The sequence below is a fragment of the Hippocampus guttulatus genome, chromosome 15 (genome assembly GCF_054856545.1).
Source record: "Hippocampus guttulatus isolate MCC_2025c chromosome 15, RoL_Hgut_1.0, whole genome shotgun sequence".
In the NCBI taxonomy this organism is placed as follows: domain Eukaryota; kingdom Metazoa; phylum Chordata; class Actinopteri; order Syngnathiformes; family Syngnathidae; genus Hippocampus; species Hippocampus guttulatus.
The window spans coordinates 8,958,401-8,978,354 of NC_141275.1; the positions used below are offsets into that span (position 1 = coordinate 8,958,401).

Below are 19,954 nucleotides of genomic sequence, written 5' to 3' on the forward strand. Positions count from 1 at the left end.
GAAATCGAGAAGTCACAGAAAGGTGTAAAACAGCCTTGAAAATCTTTATGGATTAAAAACCTGTTGTGAACTTGTATCACTGAGCTCCTTGCTAAGAGAACAGCAAACTGTCCAAAAAGTACCGAAGCACTGAACAGTTGTACATCTTGCATTCAGAGTTCTAGAGGTCAAATTCAGTTAACCTTTAAACATCAAAGAGCATTTTTTAAAAAAAATTACAGTATCCTGTAATTTCACTCGAAAGCTGAATGGCCTTAATTCCATCTGTCATCAAGAAGCAAAAACTGAAGAAAACTAAGCATGGCTCCTCGGACGCAAATGAATTCCATCCATGGTTTTTCTTTATTGGAATGCTTTTACTTTTAACTCAAGAACGAGACGAAGAGCCAAACAAGTGCACATGATGGATCACACCGACAAACTCCTGGAATCTAACTCCCTTTCAGGCATCCTTTCCACATCTCTTATATACAGCCGGGGTCAGTTCTAAACACTCGCACCACTCCAACTTCCAAAACTGTACACAACTGCTCCCGTAGACATTCGGCGCACGCTCACACACACTTAATCATACATACTTGAACACAGCACGCATTGTGCAGAGCTTAAGACAGCAGTAATTTAAGATAATTCGAAGCTCAGTATGTGACTTATTGAGCTATAAAGAAGCTTTAGCATAAGTTCATCGACATTTTTTTTTTTGCATGGTAGCGTGATGATATTCAGTAGCTTCTGCAACTTTTTATTCCTAAAATATTGGGTAGTGATTTACAGAAGGAGCAAGGTTGTGTTAGAGGTCAGTGAGAAAACGAAACACAACAAGGGTGATAAAATTACAAAAAAAAAAAAAAAAACGTTAACATAATGAAAAGGTGCGTAAGACAGAAAATACTGTATAACCATCAAGACAGGGAACTAGGGGGAGAGAGTGTCATTGTCCGTCCACGTCAGGATACATAACAACGTATACGATAAGTGACTTTGTTGATACAAGTTCAATTGTGTTGCAAACAAAATGCGTCCACGATGTCGGGTAAACTGGTTGCAGGTCGCTCAAATTGGAAACAAAACATTTCAACCGAATTCATCCCTTACCCATCAAGTCACTGAAAAAGAGCAAATAGAGTCTTTAGGTGATAAACCACAAAACAAAATTGTGCTATTTTTCTGTGCTGTTTGGCAAATATTATTTTTTTTATACTGTGAAATAATAAGTAACGATTGGAGGACATGAAGCACTTTTTTTTCCTTCTGAGCAGACTTTAAACATTGTACAAGTTACCAGAGTTGCTGTCAAACATTTTACCATGACAAGATAATAACAGGAAGAGTGAGTGAGTCAGTGAGTGAGTGATGGAGCTCAGAAATCAAGAGAAATACTTCATTTGATCTGACAGTGCGCTCACACAAGGTCTCAGGCAGTCAGTCATTTCAAGAGTGTAGTGATGTCTCTCTCTCCCTCTACAGCACCAACACCAACGCTCCACTCATCAACACCAAGCCACGCCCATCTCAGGGTGCCATTCCTCCTCCCGACACCAGGGGCAGGATTCGGGCACCGCCGCATCTCGGTGGCTCAAACCAGCGACGCCCTTCGCTCCTCCGGCGTTTCCTCGAGTATCTGAAGCAGCAGGTCGCTGAGGGGCTTGGCCACGGCGCGGTAACCCGTCGACGTAAGGTGGAGGAAGTCGAACATGACCTGCGCACTGATGGTGCCGTCAGAGTGGACGAAGTCGCCGCTCACGTCCAGGAACTGAGCCTGGCTCAGGCGAGGCAGCCAGGAGCGCAGAAAGTCATTGACGGTGGCGTTCTTCTCCCTCAGGGGGTTTGGACGTTCCCCCCGTGGTAATAATCCCTGAGAACCGGTTTGGTTTGAAATCAATGCAAACGCAACAAATTTTAAATGGAAGCTTGGTCTCTTCTCCCTCAGGGGGTTTGGACGTTCCCCCCGTGGTAATAATCCCTGAGAAGCGGTTTGGTTTGAAATCAATGCAAACGCAACACATTTTAAATGGAAGCTTGGTCTTCACTTGGCTTGTGCCCGACCTTTGAAATGCTTTATGGTTGCAGTTGCTTTCTTGAAGATGCCAAGCTGCCGATAAAGTGAAGCAGCAATCTTAAAACGTCTCACTTGTTGACATTTTTTCAACTGAATAAGTCAGGCACACTTTGTGTGAGACAGCAGGGATAGTGCTTGATAGATACTTTAAAAGATTACAATCCTAACTGGGTCCTGCGGTCTTTGTTTGTTTTTTACATTTTTATATGCAGTGATATTTTTCTATTCTAAGTATGTTGCTTGACTCAGTAAAGGAAAGAAACGCAGCCTTAAAAAAACTGTTCATACATTTGATGGAACCGAAAGCAAACAAATGTGAACTTACCAGCACAACTACTTTGGCTTTGGGTAGACGGGAGGTGAGCAGCTTTGCGATCGAAAGAATTCCTCCAGCAACTTGTTCTGCCGTATGTTCGTGATTGTTGGTTCCTACCCACACCACCACAATCTAAAACAAAACCCAAAACAGATGTTAGGCTCATTTTCACTGTTCTTTTTCCGAACTAGAGTCTTGTGTGCACACGAGAATGTTGCTCCTACGCTGTTTACATAACTCAGTGACATTCCTGTCCATCTTATGAAAGTTTTTCTACTCCTTATTTTGGAATGTCGCACCCGTGGGGAATGTCATTTCATTGACCGTCACACAATACTAATATGAAACCAACCACAAATGTAATGTCAAATGTTAAAATACATCACACAGAATACAAGACTACTTGTGACAAGCACAGTGCTTGTTTTATATCAAATCACACAAATGGTTGTGACTTAAATGCACCTGACAAGTCACAGAAGAGTCAAAGAAAAGTCCTTTGTTGATAAAAAAGCGACTTGAGACCGAATGAGAATCAAGTCAAGTCAAGAATCCAATCAAACCAACACAAGTAGAAACATAGCAAAATAAAACAAGAACCAGTGTTCAATGCACTTAGAGGGGCATTGACGGCTACTGGGAATCATCTCTGACTGTCACGCCACAGAAAAAGGTACGAATGTTGGACAAAAATCTGAAAAAGAGGCATCTTACGTCACAGTAACTTTCCATGTAACAGCCAAAATATAAAGGGAGTCAACATAATGCGGAGTTTAAATTTGGGTCCAACTTTAAGCTGTAAAGCCTTTGGACAGTCAACATTACAGCTGTAAGGTCCCACTACTCCATTTATGACACCTGCTCCTGATACAGCCAAGATGGTAAGGTCAGGGGCAGCCAAGTGTATGTTTGAGGGCAGGAACAGACTGCACATGTGAGCAAGGACACAAACACACAGCAGGCAAACAGAGTCACACCAACCTTGGGACGGATGTTCTCTAGCTCTCCGTTCTGCAGCCGCCACAACACGTTGCAGGTGTTATCGCCTCCGATGCCAAAGTTGAGAGCATGGAGTGGTGAGAACAACTCCCTCCAGACCTGTACAAGCAAATCGGGTAGTCATTTTTCCAAGTTCCAAAAATGGATGAAATTACTGAGAACAATCCACCGCAGTAAGAACCATCTCACCTCATACTGCTGCATTAGTTGTACCATAGAATCCCCAACAAAAAGCACATCTGGTTCTCCATCCTTGCACTCCTGCACAAATCGAGTGTGCTAAAAAAATAACAAACACAACCTTGTCAGAAAAAAGTTAGGGAGATGTTGACATTTTTTGTGCTTTTTTTAAAATTGAGTATGGTGAAGTTATTCCTATTGACCGATCCTAGCTTCGTCAGGGAGCAAATAAATTCAGCCTGGATTTTTAGCTGAAATTAGTCTTCGCCACATGCTTGTGTGAAACGTCTGGTGTCCTATCTGATGGAGAGCTTGAATTGTAGCAGACTGTCTCAGTCCTATTAGCATCGATGGATTAACCTTGCAGGGACCTACCATGTGGCGTTACTAAACAAGTTGGATAAAATAGTACTCCAAATACATTGGATCCAAAATGGGCACCCACAGCATTTGTGTTTAATCTTTCAGGGCCCTATCTGGAAGCCAGAATTATATAGAACAGGCAAGAAAATATGTATGGCTTGTATCGGTGTATGACACCTTTTATGACTGGTTTATAAAAATTATATTGGGAGCCTATAAAAATACCACCGCCATACCTGTGACATCCACCGCCCATCTCCTTGCACATCCTCGACTGGCTGAGCCACTGCAGCAGGGTTGAAACCATCACCATCGCCACTCATCCTGTAGAATAGACCAGAACGTTTACTAACTACTAAATTAAAACAGACATGCACGGGCGATTTAAAAAAAATACAGATGCAAAGTATAAAGCTGCACAGGATGTACGCCATTTATATGAGGAGAGACGCATCAGCACCAGCTAGCAGAGACATTAGCCGCGCAGCAGCCGATTAACGTTTTAGGAGCAGACAGCGTGGCCTAACATGCACCCAGACTACTTTCGCTTTCAAGGCGACTCCTTATAAAATCCCAGAATCAACGCTAGGATTAAAGAGACCCGCTGTTAGAGCCACGGAGTTTTTTTTCTCATTAGGTTGTTAGCTAGCTAAACGCAGGACACTAGTATGACTGCAAGCTGCATCCGACACAAACGTGCTTCGCGTTCGACACGAAATGCGGAATAATGTCATGTGTTATTGCATTTCAGGAAACGGTCAACCTTGCAAAGTGCAGAGCGTCACTTCTCGAGCCGAGGCTGACGGGAGCTGCGTCGTGGACTTGACAGCTGTCTAGCAGTTTGACGCGGGGATGCTCGCTATAGTAGCATCAAAAGGACTCTAAGCTAGGCGAGACAACAAAAGGCGTGTCAAGAAGGCAACTACCAGAGAGCCTGTTGAGGAGAGAGTGTTTCGGTGCGACACTTTGCTTTAATGTTGTGGGGGAGGTTAGTGCAATGCAGGCATTCGTGAAGGCTTTAAAAACACATATATATTGAAATATTTCTATATGTCATTATGTAAACACCGTAACATATAAATACGATATTATTCATTTTCGTGGTAGGATCATTAAAGCCGCGCGCTAGGCTCGCAATGAATTATGGGATAATATGCAGACACTTTCTTACACAATAAACCTTTATTTCTGGCCTCGTTTGTATTTTTCTCCTTAATATTTTACCACTCAAAGAAAAAAAATCTTCAATTCTCGACCTTAAATTGATTCCCTCAACCAATGCGATACTTTGAACAATGATGCTTAAATGAGCTTTTCTTGTGGACTTTCCCAAATTCAGCATGATTGAGAAGAAAAAAATCCTGCATTTCATTATAATGGATCTTAAAATAATGTACAGTACTTAAAACCATTTCCATTGGTTGCACATGATTACAACATGGTAAAGTAATTTTCCCCTCTTCTACTCTTAAAAAAACAATATCTTATTATTATTATTATTATTATTATTATTAGTTGAACACATCTTAATTGTGTGTAACCAATATACACATTTGAATTCATTTACGCAGTTAAAGTAGGAAATTGATAACATTTTTAAAATGTATGTTATTTGACCTTTGTTTTGAATGAATGAATTTTATTGTTGTTTTATGTTTTTGTGTTTTGTGCTCTGTTGCGTTATTGTTAATGTTTTTTATGTTGGCCACAAGGTGGAGGCAAATATTTTTAGTACTGTATTATATTTGTATTTGTGTCGCAGGAATTACCGGTAAACTCGCAGAGACCTGCGATTTTAGGTAAAAAGAATCGGAAGGGGAAAAAAAGTCTCTTTATAGATGAGGATTAAACCAGAGGCTACATTGAGACAATTTGAGGAGACAGAGCAACAGGTTATGCAAGAAGTTGTCAAACGCCGCCCATCAGGTGTGTTCTTGCTCGGAGAGGTGACTCAAGATTTACACGGTGGGGAGTGGAGTGGAGCGGAATTCACGCATACTTGTTGGTTTGTTTTTGCCAACCGTGGGAACATACATGCCTGCCCCCTTTATATTTTCACGAAGGGACTGTCCGTGTTGAGACGGCATCGATGTTTGTCGGTCTCATGTGTCCGACATGGCATCTGTTTCTCCTGGGAGGGTTCGTCCTGTCAGGTGAGAGTTAGAGAAACTTTCATGACACATGCACGCATTCCGTTTCTCTTTTAAAAGACACGATACGTTCCGCTGAAAACAATGGGACTTTTAACTAATCTTTTTTTGTTGTTTAGAACCTTGAAATATCACGCATACACCGTGTGGTAATGTGTTTCGGACTCAGTGGCCTGCTGGTCAACACTTAAAACTGAGTTGTAGATTTCAGACATTTTGTTTGTGTCTCCCAACTATAGCTTTTTGGAAATTACTTTGTTGTACTAAACTGACGTAAATACACTGTGCACACTATTCCAGGTCATATGGTGATGTTTTTTTAAAACACGTATTTTAAAAAGCGCGTGTTCAATTATGCGTTTTTATCTTGATTAAGGCGTCTGTCAAGACATTTTCAGCAATACATTAAGGTTTTGCATCAGTATCATGCTTGGGTTATATTTGCCTCTACAAATTCAATTCAAATGTGTTGTCCTTCTCTTAAACCGGGGGGTTCACACATAGGATAATATTATGAGTCCCGTCCCCCCTTCTGATCAAAGTCACAAAACACCCGATTTTTGGATGTCTGAAAGATCAATCCGAGTGATTATCCTGTGATGTGGTGTGTGTTTTTTGTGTTGTCTTTGAAAAAAGATGCCCCTAACATTCACACACAGACTATAAATAAATACCGGTACCTCTCTCTAAACCGTGTCAGTCAGAACTGAGTATTTTTATCTTTGTAAACTGTAACAGCAGCTGTCTTGATACAGCTCTTGTATTGGATCTGATGTACCCAATATTGTACTCTTGAGTGTATCCTGCAGCTCCTATATTTTGTTCTTCTACTTCTTCCTTTCATAACTTTGCTGCTGTGAATTGGGAATTTCTCCATTGCGAGACTAATAAAGGTTTTCTTATATTATTGAAACATTATAAAAAAATGGCTCATTTCCTCCAGTAGGCATTTTTGCATTTTAAGGTGACTGTATGAGTTTGACTTACTGTGCAATGTGAAAATGCTAATTTAAAGGAGATGGGGGGGGGGGGGGGGCGGGGGGTCTTTCAGTTTAGCAAAGACACCTGTCAATTCCTTCCCCTTCATTAAAACAACAATTGTGACAATCAGGATTTTGTGGAGTGCATTGCAGCGCAACCTCCTGAGGGCATATTTGCTTGTCAGAAGGGGCTCACTAATACGCCATGATCAACGTTTAAATGTCATCCTTTATTGCTTTATTATACTACCAAAGAGCCTTTTTGTGGATGGGTACACACGTGTTTGTGTGCATGGGAAGATGTCACTGAGGCACGCCTTGCTGACTGAACTAAATGTTATTAGTCTTGGCTGTAGTGAAACAGACACACATTGTGTTTGAACAAGCAAATCAGGGAGACACCTTTAGTCATTTAAATCAGTTTAATGATTGATATGGAAGTGTCTTAGATTCTTTTTCCTCGTGTTACAATTGAATTTATTGTGGCTTATTTACATATGATCGATTTTTAAAGGTTGCCTTTTATTATGCAGTCAGATTAGTGTTTAATTTCCTCTTTGCTGATTTTTAAGAAAAATGACTGAAATGGTTGGGGATGCGTGTTACTTTAATCTTTAGGACACTCCAAATGGTTGCAATGGTTTTTGGCCACCTTTTTGTGCAGTGGCTCAGTCCCCCTAAGTTGTGCAGCAGATGAAAATGTATATATCTGGAAGAACAAGCTAAAATGTAGCTCTCTTGTCTCATTTCTCCATTTTGATGTTAAATCCAAATGTTTTCAGTCAACAGCAAAATAAAGGAATCAACAACACTGTTCCAAATGGTAGGTAGTCTTCTTTGCCTTAGAAGAAGGAATATTTGTCGTCTATCATTAGCTAGTCTACATGTGACCTTCAGACTCTTCAGCAATCATTAACGCTTTAGGAATGAGCCCGACTCTGTACTTTTTGCCCTCTCTATTTAGGAGTGGCGCACGTTTCAGGAATTGAAATCTATGCACCGTCTGAGGTGGAGGCGGTGAACGGCACCACGGTCAAACTCAAGTGCACCTTCCGCTCCAGTCACCCTGTGTCGACTCAGTCTGTTATCGTGTCCTGGAACTTCCGTCCCCTGAATTCTAAAAGAGAAGAGTCGGTAGGTACAAATCGAATCCCGTTAAAGACGAGGAGTATGGTTACTTTATGCGGTCTGGAACAAGCCAAAACATGCCAAATCATTTAATCGGCTTTTCATTGAACAATTACAAGGCAGTGACTGTAGGCAGTTGACACTTTCATCTTGCGTAAGGCGAAACCTAACAGAAAGCCTCAGCCCAGTGGACGAAAACAGTACATGCCCACTGAGGTAAGTATATCCCAAATACCGTAGTTTTAAAACACTGACTGGATGCTTTCTCAAAAAACAAACAAACAAAAAACATTCAGGGAAATGATGTGTCATCTTGGAGACAAATGACAAATATATTGTTTACTAAATACTATATTATACAATGCATCTGACATTTTTGTGCGTGCGCTCGTGTGTGTACGTCCGTACTTTTTTTCCTTCAACACATTGATTTGTGCATATCCGTCAGGTGTTCTACTACCAGGAGGTTCCGTACCCTCCTCAGAGTGGACGTTTTAAAGACCGTGCAGTGTGGTCAGGAGATGTTACAAGAAATGACGCCTCGATCACCCTGCATGAGGTGCCCCCAACGTTTAATGGCACGTTCATCTGCAACGTGCGAAACCGCCCAGATGTGCACGGCGATAACAGAGAGACCACCCTCACTGTCGTCACCAAAGGTAAGTGTTCCACTTTCATTCTTCCATCCGTTTTCGACACTGCTTATCCTGAACGGGGAATGTGAGTACTTTTGCCACCTAGCGATCGTGGAAGTCCTACCGATTCACAATCAAACACACGCACACTTGCGAGCATGTCAACAGCTTGGCCTTGGCGAAGGTCTGTGCTCTCAGAGGTTCTTAGGGTGTTGTTCAGTGCCGGCGGGGTACGAAATTGACTTGCCTTGGAAGAAAGTCTGCCAACAATCCAGTCTAGTCACTACAGTTGATATTATTTCGATACAGTAGCTGTATGTACTTTGGGTCAAAAACTATGACGGATGCCGGTGTGTAGAATGGCAAGGCATGAGTAACTGGTGAAACCTTCTTGTGTTTATTTTTCCAAACGTTATCTCTGTTTTCTGCAGTTGACACAGCTCGAGCACCAACGAATATGTTTTGCCTTCCTCCGTTTTATCACTTTTTTTTTTCCTATTCTTGTTTGTAGCTTCCCTCTCCGAGATCAGCATCCTGGTCATCGCAGTTGTCAGCGGCTGCGTGCTTATACTGATTCTCCTCTGTTCCTGTCTGGCTGTGAAGTTCTACAACAGGAGGCGCAGGCGTGAGGACTTGGAAATGAACGCACAGGAGCCCATGCGCAAGGACCCGGAGCCTAAGCGCAAGGACCCGGAGCCTAAGCGCAAGGACCCAGAGCCTAAGCGCAAGGACCCAACCGTGTGGTGAGGGCCCACAGGAGCCGCCGTCTCTCTCCTGCTCTTCCTCTCGGGACTGATGTGGCTATTTTGGGAAAGAGACTAATCACAGCTTGAGAATGTTTTCTTCCACGTTTGTTCCTCCAGTGAGAACCTTTTGAGCTTTATTGAAATGTCTTTTTGCAGTGTTAGATATTATGTATCACAGATTTCTGCGATTCACAAAATTGCTATTGGAGTCCATATGTTGTTGTTTTGGTGACGCTGCCAAGTCGGAGATGTGAATATGGAGGAGTCATTCTGCTGTTCTTGAAATAATCTCGGTTCACAGCAGCAGTTTTGATCACCCGATCTTTGTCATTGAACCGGAAGTAGTCCACGGCTACAATAAACACAATGACTGTATTTGCGCTATGCTCCCAGTGAGGCCTTAAGATACAAAGCTGTTGCTGCGAATTTAGTCACATGCTGTCTTTTTGGCTGTTTTCAAGGGTTGAAATCATGATATGAGCAGATTAACATTCTCTGGCTTGTCAAATTTTTCCTCTTGGTCGGCAGCTGCGAGTCAGCATGTTTGCCTTTTTGTACTTTGTGAATACAGGTAAAGAAACTAACAACTCCAGAGGCCAAACCACAGGCAACCATGAACTGTCTTTTGCTGGATGAATGCTCATGTGGCTTTAAGTAGTTTTTTCCCCTCTGCGGTAGGCTGGCTGGGTCAAGCTGAGCATTCTGGGTATTACTGTACAATCCACTTTAGGCTTATTGCTTATTTGCTACACTTTCCAATAGCAGCCCATCTCACATGTTGTGTATGTGTCTGTGTGCGCTTGCGTGACTGCTGGGCTGCATCAGTAAACCCGAGGAAGCGGTTCATCTGACTCTAGCGAAGGAGACACTGGAGTTTGATATCTCTGATGATGAAGAGTCTGAGCCTAGCAGCGGAGACGATGAGGAGGAGGACGGCAGTGAAGAAGAAGACGACGATGATGATGATGACGATGACGATGATGATGATGATTAAGTCGGGCACAGTTGGGTGAAGTTGTCATGACATTACACCAAGCATTCCTGTTAGACCCTTGCCAAGCGCAAGTACGAGCGGTATGAATTTGATCCGTTTATTATCTGGATTACACCAATTTCCTTGAACCAGAAGCCCATTTTTGGTGAACAACAAAATTTGCAGGTACAAGAATGAAGCCGTGACCAACCAAGGGACAGAAATGGCATTATATGGCCTTGCATGTGAGATGGATGTTGTTAGGATTGTTCGATCTTGGTGTAGCATCTGTGCTCCACAGAGGGCTAGTCGCAATTTGTGTAGTGGTGTCGTTGGGTTGATGGTTGTACCGTCTCGCTTTTTTGTTCAAGGATTGCCGCTCTGCTCAAGCTTCGTTTGGCTGAATTTTCCCACCGTTGCTACTGATGGGCAAGTGATGTGGCATCATTTTGCTTTTGTTGGAACAAGCAGAGTTAATGCGTTTGCGATCACTACAATTATCTGCTGATGAAACACCCCCACTAACATACTACCAAGCACTATTTTTCACTTTCATAGTGCTGGTGAAAACGAACAACTGTTGTTTACTTCTGTATAATGGTAACATTGCACTTATGATTTTGTATTTTGATTTTGTACACTATTTTTTTGTCTAGAATGTTATTTGTAACTATAATAAACTATTTGAAAGTATGACATGGAACCTGTTTTATGATGTGTACGTTAAAAAAGAAATGAATCCCTTATGATTGTCTACATCAAAATAAGCAATTGTTGAGCTGTCACCATGAAAGTGGATGTGAGTTTTAGCCTTTTTTTTTTTTTTTTTTTAACTGAAAGAAAGATTTTAAATGTGTACCCTACACACTCGAGTCACTTTCACGGTGTGCAGCAGCAGCCTGTCAATCAGACGCAAGCCGGCTTTTCTTTCTTCCTGTTCCTCGGTTTGGAAGAGTTCCCACTATTGCTGCGTTCACCGAACCCAGTCGGAGAATGAGTGCGGTGAGCCTTCAAACTGGCCACATCATCTCTCATTGAGAACGCCACATCCTGCCAACCGCTCATTACTCCACCTCCTACCGGATAACACCACCCTTTCCCTACCTGGAAATGTTGGCCTGGAACCACAACATTTCTCAGAAAAGCAAAAGAAAACAATTCAACTGAGCTCAATGTACAGCTGCCTGATGCGTTGATAAACTCAAATGACTTTTTGTCACACAAATGCAACCTTGCTGCGTCAATCCTCAAATTAGTCATCATAGGACACTCCAACATGATTTGCTGTACTTCAATGGTGTCCTAACTAATAGCATCTGTCTTGTGGTGTTGTAACAGTTTAAACAATGGCTGTTTGAGAACAAACAAGACAGACAATATAACAATAATTACAGAGATTTCTGTTTTTTTTAGGAAATGACTTAATATTTTACTGCAGCTTCCTGGGGAGTAGTAACCATCTCCTTCTCCATGCCTATCGGTATGTTTGTGTTCTACTGCCCCCAGGTGGTCAAGATGCACACACCAAAAAGAGCAGAAGTGACAACCAGGTGGCACCGGCCTCATAATTGAACCCTCTGCATTAGGAATATGAGACAATTCATATGTGAGTAAAGACAGGTGAGTGAATACATTTGGTGGTAAAGTGTATCTTCAAACGTGTGCAATGTATTTCGAAACACATCTCAAAAATCATTTTCCATTGTCTTTACATGAAAGTAATTAACTGTGTCTCATTGCGTCTTGCTGGAAAGGACGGTCCGTTCAGGAATCTCCCGAAATTCCTGATGGTCACAGCGCCGCTGATAGCGACCTAAAAGCTCACAATAATTAACAGGAATCTGGACGCTGGCTCTCAACTGACAATGACTAGTAAAGTCTGGCTATGGTGAGCCAAGCCTTTCATCTGTAATGTCCTGCAGTGAAGAGTACATCAATCTTCCTCGCTGAAGACTGACCGCGTGTTTACTCTAAAGGAGCCGTCCCGTTATGAAAGATGATTGCACCACTCTTGTCACAATGCAGTTGCAGCTGCATGGCCCGGATCACAGCGGAGCGCGGGTGCCGTGTGACATAAATGAGTGTGACCTTTTGAACATTATATGGGATGTGCATAGATCATGATACACAAAATCACACTGTGTGTTTGTGATGGGGTCCACTCGAGATATGGCAAGCCCAGACATCTAGCAAATAATTCATCCTTACGAATGCTCGCCATGTGCTGTGAATCGACCCTGGGGCTGCATTACACAAGCCCAATCTGCACTGCAGAACTTTTTCCTGCTCATCACACGCTCTGACAAAAGTGCCTGCATACACAACCAGAGTCATCAGAAGGGCCGGGGGGGGGGGGGGGGGTGGAGAGTGAACAGAAGAGGGAAAGGGAAGGGATATGGGGGAAGGTGATGATGGGGAGGCAAGGGGGGTTGGGGGGTTGAGGGAGAGGTGGCACACAGCCAGTATAGAGGACAGGGAAAAGTTGTTAGATAGCCTGAGAGGTGAGTAGGAGGAGGAGTCAGCTGCTTTGGGGGTCTCCACTGGTGGCGTTTCCTCCCGTCCGGCTGCCTCTCTTCTCCAATTGTCTCTCTAGCCGGCTGCTCCTGCAACGTGGCAGCCGCTGCAGTGAGAGTGCGGACTGACGGATTCTCCTTGAATGAACCCTGACGGTGCAGCGCGGTGAGAGTTGGCCGCTGAGCCGCCGCGCTCTGGGCCTCAGTGGCAGAAGCAGGTAGGCATTGTTATCGCTTGAACTTGAACTCACCAGCCAGTCATGTGTCTTTTTTTTTTTTTTTGCAGGTTTATAGTTTGAGGATACTTTGTAACTTTTTCCTCAAAGATGTCCGTCTGATGTTTTATGAGAATCCTCAGTTACTTTTAAGTAGTTTAAATTGTCTTGTGTTTTCTTCAGAGGCGTCCAGATTCTACCCAGGAAACCGCTGAGGCTGAGCAGGGCTGAAGGAAATTTTCACAAGTCAGGTTTGGATCTGGAAGTGGTTTAGGGTGCAGATTTTGCATACACATGGAGGTCCGTGGGATCTGGGTTGATGCCCTGAGGCTGGGCCTTCCGCACGCAACCCTTAACCTGATCGTTGCAGTACTGCTTGGTAATGCCCATTTCAAAATAGCATTTTGTAATTATATATTTATCTCATCTGACCGTTGCTCATTGATGTTGACGTGCTTTGCATTATGATTGGGTCATGTTGTTTTTCGGCCTGAAATTAGTTCAGGGGCAGCGGTTGCTACAATGGACATCTTATTGTGTTATCGGGTTACAGGGTGCATGGAAGGGTTAATTTGAAGTTAGCTGCTAAACTGAACTCAACGAATCAAGCTTTGAGGGGCGGATGTGGCCGGGACAGACTACCGCATTTGGAGAGCATCAAAATTCATTCTGCATTAATGCCCAAGATGCACTTATTTGTTTTCAATTGGCTTTGCATTATGCATGGTGGCGGTTAATGCGATGGTACCTCTGGGTGCATTACACTTGTTAAGACCCAGAGATGAAGTTCAGTAAACATCTGAAATGTCTACGGTTATGTTTATAGGAGCCAGACCTAAAGGTCAACTTGATAATTCTCAATTTTCTTTCATAGTGCCCTTGTCAGAACAAGGCGACGGCAACTCTGACACCAAATGATGACACTGCGCTAATGGATTGTGTGTGTGGTAGACGTAATTGTCAACGCGGAGGAGTAGGAACACAGGAGAGGTGTTAGTCGCGCTCCACTCTTACTGTTACTATTTTTGCAAACTCACCATGCACCATCGCAGACGAGGAATTGAGATAGCGAGGGTGCGATGTGAAGGAATCAATAACGGTCTCTCACATACGACCTCCGTCACTCTTATTTGCTGCAATGATGCTCGACCTCATTTTGACCTTGCGGTTGTTCAGGAGCAAATTGTGACTCGTGCACCACAAACGGCATCAAAAGTTTACTACCAGACGCATGCACAGCTATTTTTCGTTTTTTTCCTCTCTCAATCTGCGTCATTGCCCCTGAGCCTGTAATTCAGCACGAAGCTTTGTCAGCATGTAGTTTACACAATACACACTAGATGGAAGCATTATTCACTTTTGTTTGACTTGATTTTTTTTAACAATCTTTATTGAACAAGTCAGGATACAATTCTCAGTAAACAGAAAACAAAATGAACATGGTATTAATACATGCACATATTACAAATATTTAAAGGGAAAGAGTTTGAATTGATTTAATGTACACTTCAAGTAAATATGTGAGTAAATCGAGTCGTCATAATTAATGCAATGTTTATATTCGTATTGGGACATGTTTGTTGGGTCTTGTCATTGTGAGATTTTTCTCTTGTAAAAGTAAAAACAAAGTAGGCTCAATAAAGGGGTGGGGGAAACACTAGGTCTAATCCTAATGTGTTTCTCTTCAGTTGTGAAGTCCGCTCAAGCCTTGGAGATGTCTGTCGGCAAGGTGCCATTCCTCGAAGCCGTCAACGGCAGCACAGTCATGTTGCCCTGCACGTACTCCAGCTGCATTGGCATCGAGAACCTTTATTTTAGATGGCAGTTCAATGAGAACGGAACCATGCAAACGGTAAACATTTCGACGCGACGGCGTGGTTTTTGATCTCGTGTGGGGTTTTTTGGGACGCTTGGCAGCGTTTTCCCTTTGCCGTCAGGTGTGTGACGCAGTGATACCGTCAGAGGGGGTGGTGCCAAAGGTGAAAATGTATAAAGAGCGGTTCGAATTTGTGGGGATGAACCGGAAAAACAACATTTCCATCTTGTTGTGGAACATCACCTTTGAGGATGGAGGCCAGTACACTTGCTTTGGGCGCAACCCCAAAGAAAAGGAGAAGAACCATAGCGCCATCTTCAAACTCATTGTGGTGGCCGAATGTGAGTGTGCCACACTTTCCTGGTAATGAAGGGCGAGGTTTAGGTTTATCAAATCCTGCTTGGATCAGGCACTGCACTACACACACATACTGTACACGCTGCAAGTGGTGTTGCTATTGTTGTTTGTTTGTTTTAAGCAAAAGATATAGTTAAATATTTACCCTGCCCCGTTCGGCTGCTTAGTCATGTATTATTGGTGAATCTGTAAGCAAACCTTTTGGTGTGCATCAGGGGAGCTAAATAATGTGGATTAAAAAAAAGTCAACACACCCCTGAACAAATCATTTCAAAACTTTTTTTTTACCATTGATGTGACCTGTAGCCTGTACAATTGTATTCAGTATACTGTGTGTGTGTGTGTGTGTGTGTGTGTGTGTATGTGTGTGCGCCACACTTGCTTGTAAATAGGATGTGGCTGTGTTCAGTTTTAACCCATCACATTTATGTGAAGTGGAAGCCAGGACACATTTGCCACCATATTAATCGCCTCTGATTAACTCCAAATAAAGTTGAGTTGTTCTAGTCGGCTTTTCTTGACATTTTATTTGCTTTGTTTTCAATCAGAAGCCACACATTAAGGAAATGACTCCTCTTATATGCATTGATCTTGTAATCGATTATATAAATTGGAAAGAACTAAAGCTTTTTCATCATTTGATCATTCTGTATCGGGCTTGTCATCTTGATTTGCATTGATTTATATTACAAAGAGTGACTCCTTTGTTTTCTGCAGTGCGGGAGGTGGACAACACGCTGACGATCATCATCGCTTCTGCTGTTGGCGGAGCCATTGCGTTGCTCATGGGCTTCATGCTGCTGAAGAACTTCACTCTCTTTGTTCTTTCCAAGCTTGAGGAGAAAAAGTGAGTTCTTGGTTGTTGTTGTTTTTTTTTTTGCGTGCCAGACACTTTGGCATTCATCAGGAAAGCTGATAATTCATGTTGTGTCAATACGGTGAGCACAGTGTTGTGCCCGACACCTCCATGAGGTCCGATCCTGATGTTTGAGATGCCGTTGGTGTCTGTTCTTCTTTTGAATCCCTTTACTTCCGACTACCCCGCCTCCTCGTTCCCACCTCCACCCCCCGTGCAGTAAGGAGTGCCTTGTAACGTCATCAGGGATCGACAACACAGAAAACGGCCTCTCAGGATCAAAAGTGGATTCGAAACCCAAACCTACAAAGCAGAAATGAGGACGTGCATGCGTTTGAAACCTTACGAGTGCTTTCATGTGTAGGCCCTCGTTGCAGAATTGTACGATGCAACCAGGATATGTTTGGGGGGGAAAAAACGTGCCTGCCTGGCTTTGATTTTCAAATGTACATGCAATGCAAAGGACATAAAGAAGAATTTAGATGCTTTTGTCAAGCCTGCACAGTTTTACACTTATAAGATTTAACCAAAGGCACCTAAATCGAATATTTAGACTTCCTATGTGTCAAATTTAATTAATACTCAGCGCTTTTCCATAAATTCAAAAGCACACTTTTATTTTCCAAGCACATATACGCTAAACATGACGTTACTCATCGTTATCATCACTGAAGGGACATTTGTTTACACAGCAAGTCATTTAATCGTGAATGTTTATGATTCAAATATAAAAGTGGTTAAAAAGTCTCGCCACGCAATGTTTGTGCGTATTACAAATGATACTCCAGTTTCAAATGCAGTACAAACATTGATTTTTCATTCACGAGAGAAATGAAAGACAATCTAGCTCAAGCTAGTAGCTCAAGCTAGGTTAAATCTCTCTCTCTCTCTTGATCGTTTGCGTGATAACACATAACATAATTGCTTTGGAAATTGGCATGTAAAATCTTACGTGGCAATCAAAATGTACCTTGAAACAAATGAGAGGGCCCCTCTGCTTTCTTTTCTTTGCTTGGAATAAAGCTAGCGCCTGCTTGTTGCATCTTAGTTCCTCCCAAAGTGCAAACACTGTACTTGCAAGTATTACAAAGATAGAGATGTTATCATTAGCTTCTCACTTGAACTAGACAATCCTCCCAACCACAGTGAATGTCTTACCAATGTTGCTGCTTTTATGAAAAACAACTAATGCAATTCACGCATGTGATATGAGTCAGCATCTAGAACACTCCAAAAAAAAAAAAAGCTATATATTCTATATACGAGGGGCGGCCCGGTAGTCCAGTGGTTAGCACGTCGGCTTCACAGTGCAGAGGTACCGGGTTCGATTCCAGCTCCGGCCTCCCTGTGTGGAGTTTGCATGTTCTCCCCGGGCCTGCGTGGGTTTTCTCCGGGTGCTCCGGTTTCCTCCCACATTCCAAAAACATGCATGTCAGGCTGATTGGACACTCTAAATTGTCCCTAGGTGTGAGTGTGGGCGTGGTTGGTTGTTCGTCTCTGTGTGCCCTGCGATTGGCTGGCAACTGATTCAGGGTGTCCCCCGCCTACTGCCCGGAGATGGCTGGGATAGGCTCCAGCACCCCCCGCGACCCTAGTGAGGATCGAGCGGTTCGGAAAATGGATGGATGGATGGATATTCTATATACGGTGAAAGTCATAGCGTTAGCTCTTTGAGATAAAGTAATAAAAGCTAATATACGAGAAAATCATATTCCATTCCATCCCTGTAGCCGTCCATGCATTGTTTGTGTCAAGTCTTGGTTAACCTGTCCTACCCACTGTATTATTATTCCATGCCGATGTCAGTTTTACAACTGTTATTTTAATAGTTCAGCAAAAAAAAAAAAAAAAAAAAGAATAAAAACCTTATCCTGTGAATTTAGATGAACCTCCATGACCATGTGACTAGGTCTCATATTGCACATATAGTGTATGTAGCACCAGTGTTCTCCAGATTAATTGTGCCAAGCAAGGATAATCAGAAGATGAGCAACACATCAGGAGATGAATGTACAACTATTATGTTTTATGTTTATGAAATTGCACATTGAAAAGATGACTTCTGGAGTGTGTGAGGGGGGTGCTGCTGGAGAGCTACTTTCGTAATTGTGCACGCCTGCAACAGGTGACTAATTATACCGTATATATATATATACAGTATATATATATATATATATATATACACACACACTGTGTCTGCACAGCTCTTAATCTGTTTATTACTGAAACAACGAAATAAAAATGTGGAGCAAAACCTGCCTTGTTTTGCGAATATTGTCAGGGCATGATCAATCTAAACCAAATTCTCACATTTTTTACACCAATCACCACCTCAGAAATAGGAAGTTCTCCAAGTAGAATGGCCAACATTAAAATACAGGCCTAAATGTCTTCATAAAAAAACTGTGTGGATGTTTCTATTCCAATAAAGAATATTTATTATTGAAATCCTTGCTATTATGCACTGTTGGGTTATTTGATGATCATTAACGTTGTTGACAGGTTAATATTTAATTTCTGTCATCTAGAGGAAAAATATTTAATTGTTCTGCCTTTCACAATACTTCTGGCACGAACAACGAACAGAAGTAAATTTTTTTTTTTACGTGAAATTAAAAGATTTCTCACAACAGTGGTTAGTAATCAGTGTAGAGAATACAACAGGGAAACACCCCCCGAGAGTGCAGTCCAAATGCCTGCATTGACGACCTTAAACTCCTTTACCAGCTGTTGTCAGTTAAGAATTTGTACTCATGCATCTGATGATTCATTGAGAAGACAGCAACGCCAACCTACTGGTAAGAAAGGCAAATGAGTGTCCGATATCGTTATTTATTGAATATATGTGCGTTAACTGCTGTTGGCAGACTTTAATTATCACTGTGTAGAAGACACAAAAACTTAAGGGCCTTTTTTTTTTTTACGTAATGTAACTTTTACCAGTCCGGCATAGCTTGTGAACAAAGGCGTAATGTGTAAACAGGCATCATAAAAAAACAAAAGAATACGTGAACCAGGCGTCCTCAAACACATTAACAAACGAACCATACGTCAATAACCGGTTAACATTAATTTTATTGATGTTTTTCACAAACTCCTAAACAAGTTAGTCGCGTTGTTTAGTACTGTAGTACATTGTTGACATTGGGCATTTTCATTGTCAACCAGCAGGTGTCAGCAGTATGTTAAATTTTGACACAGATCAGCTGCGTGCAGAATCGTTTGAATTTGAGCTTGGCGTTTCCTAACCTATCTTGAGCCGACGTGGTACCGTTTAGAGTATTTTTTATTTTTATTTATTTATTTTTTTTTACCACAGATCACCCAACTAAAATGTATACAAACTCAAATGATGATGTTCTCGTGTCATTCATCACTCCGGAATTTACTTACTCCGGGTGAAACCTGGGCCGATTGAACATGAACTTTTGTTGTTACAAAGGGCTACAGGTGCACACACAAATACAGTAAATTGGATATTCCGCCATCTAGTGGAAGATTATTTAACTGTCCTGTTTATCACTTCAAATCGCTGGCATAGATGGATTTATCAAGAAGGCTACATTAGTTCAAATGAAAAACAACAGTTTTCAGCCAGGTTAAGTGAAATTGGCTAATTTTGCACTGCCGATTTGGCTGGGAGGGAGATAATCATGAGCTAAATTAAA

At 42.2% G+C, this 19,954-nt stretch overlaps 3 protein-coding genes across 8 annotated transcripts; 2 read left to right on the forward strand and 1 right to left on the reverse strand.

The window, feature by feature from the left end:
- Window positions 1-323: 323 nt before the first annotated feature.
- pafah1b2 (platelet-activating factor acetylhydrolase 1b, catalytic subunit 2) lies at window positions 324-4,840 on the reverse strand. Its single transcript, XM_086130282.1, has 6 exons — window positions 4,681-4,840; window positions 4,154-4,241; window positions 3,564-3,653; window positions 3,357-3,473; window positions 2,385-2,507; window positions 324-1,855 (listed from the first exon to the last, which is right to left on the reverse strand). The coding sequence occupies exons 2-6, from the start codon at window positions 4,238-4,240 to the stop codon at window positions 1,577-1,579; spliced, it is 696 nt and encodes a 231-aa protein (XP_085986408.1). The 5' UTR covers window position 4,241; window positions 4,681-4,840; the 3' UTR covers window positions 324-1,576.
- A 959-nt stretch (window positions 4,841-5,799) lies between these two features.
- On the forward strand, window positions 5,800-12,866 carry mpzl2b (myelin protein zero-like 2b). Of its 3 annotated transcripts, none has more exons than XM_086131394.1 (6): window positions 5,800-6,070; window positions 7,830-7,870; window positions 8,012-8,181; window positions 8,624-8,834; window positions 9,322-9,553; window positions 12,036-12,866. In XM_086131394.1, the coding sequence occupies exons 1-6, from the start codon at window positions 6,033-6,035 to the stop codon at window positions 12,070-12,072; spliced, it is 729 nt and encodes a 242-aa protein (XP_085987520.1). In that variant the 5' UTR covers window positions 5,800-6,032; the 3' UTR covers window positions 12,073-12,866. The 3 variants fall into 3 exon arrangements, with proteins under 3 accessions (XP_085987520.1, XP_085987518.1, XP_085987519.1); XM_086131392.1 differs by lacking the exon at window positions 12,036-12,866 and adding an exon at window positions 10,382-11,222 and having other exon boundaries at window positions 5,813-6,070; XM_086131393.1 differs by lacking the exons at window positions 7,830-7,870; window positions 12,036-12,866 and adding an exon at window positions 10,382-11,222 and having other exon boundaries at window positions 5,820-6,070.
- A 110-nt stretch (window positions 12,867-12,976) lies between these two features.
- Window positions 12,977-18,688, forward strand: scn4bb (sodium channel, voltage-gated, type IV, beta b). Of its 4 annotated transcripts, none has more exons than XM_086131753.1 (6): window positions 12,977-13,260; window positions 13,441-13,636; window positions 14,946-15,109; window positions 15,195-15,414; window positions 16,148-16,277; window positions 16,507-18,688. In XM_086131753.1, exons 2-6 carry the CDS (start codon window positions 13,552-13,554, stop codon window positions 16,604-16,606), a joined length of 699 nt encoding a protein of 232 aa, XP_085987879.1. In that variant the 5' UTR covers window positions 12,977-13,260; window positions 13,441-13,551; the 3' UTR covers window positions 16,607-18,688. The 4 variants fall into 4 exon arrangements, with proteins under 4 accessions (XP_085987879.1, XP_085987880.1, XP_085987881.1 ...); XM_086131754.1 differs by having other exon boundaries at window positions 13,441-13,508; XM_086131755.1 differs by having other exon boundaries at window positions 13,441-13,503.
- Window positions 18,689-19,954: the final 1,266 nt, after the last annotated feature.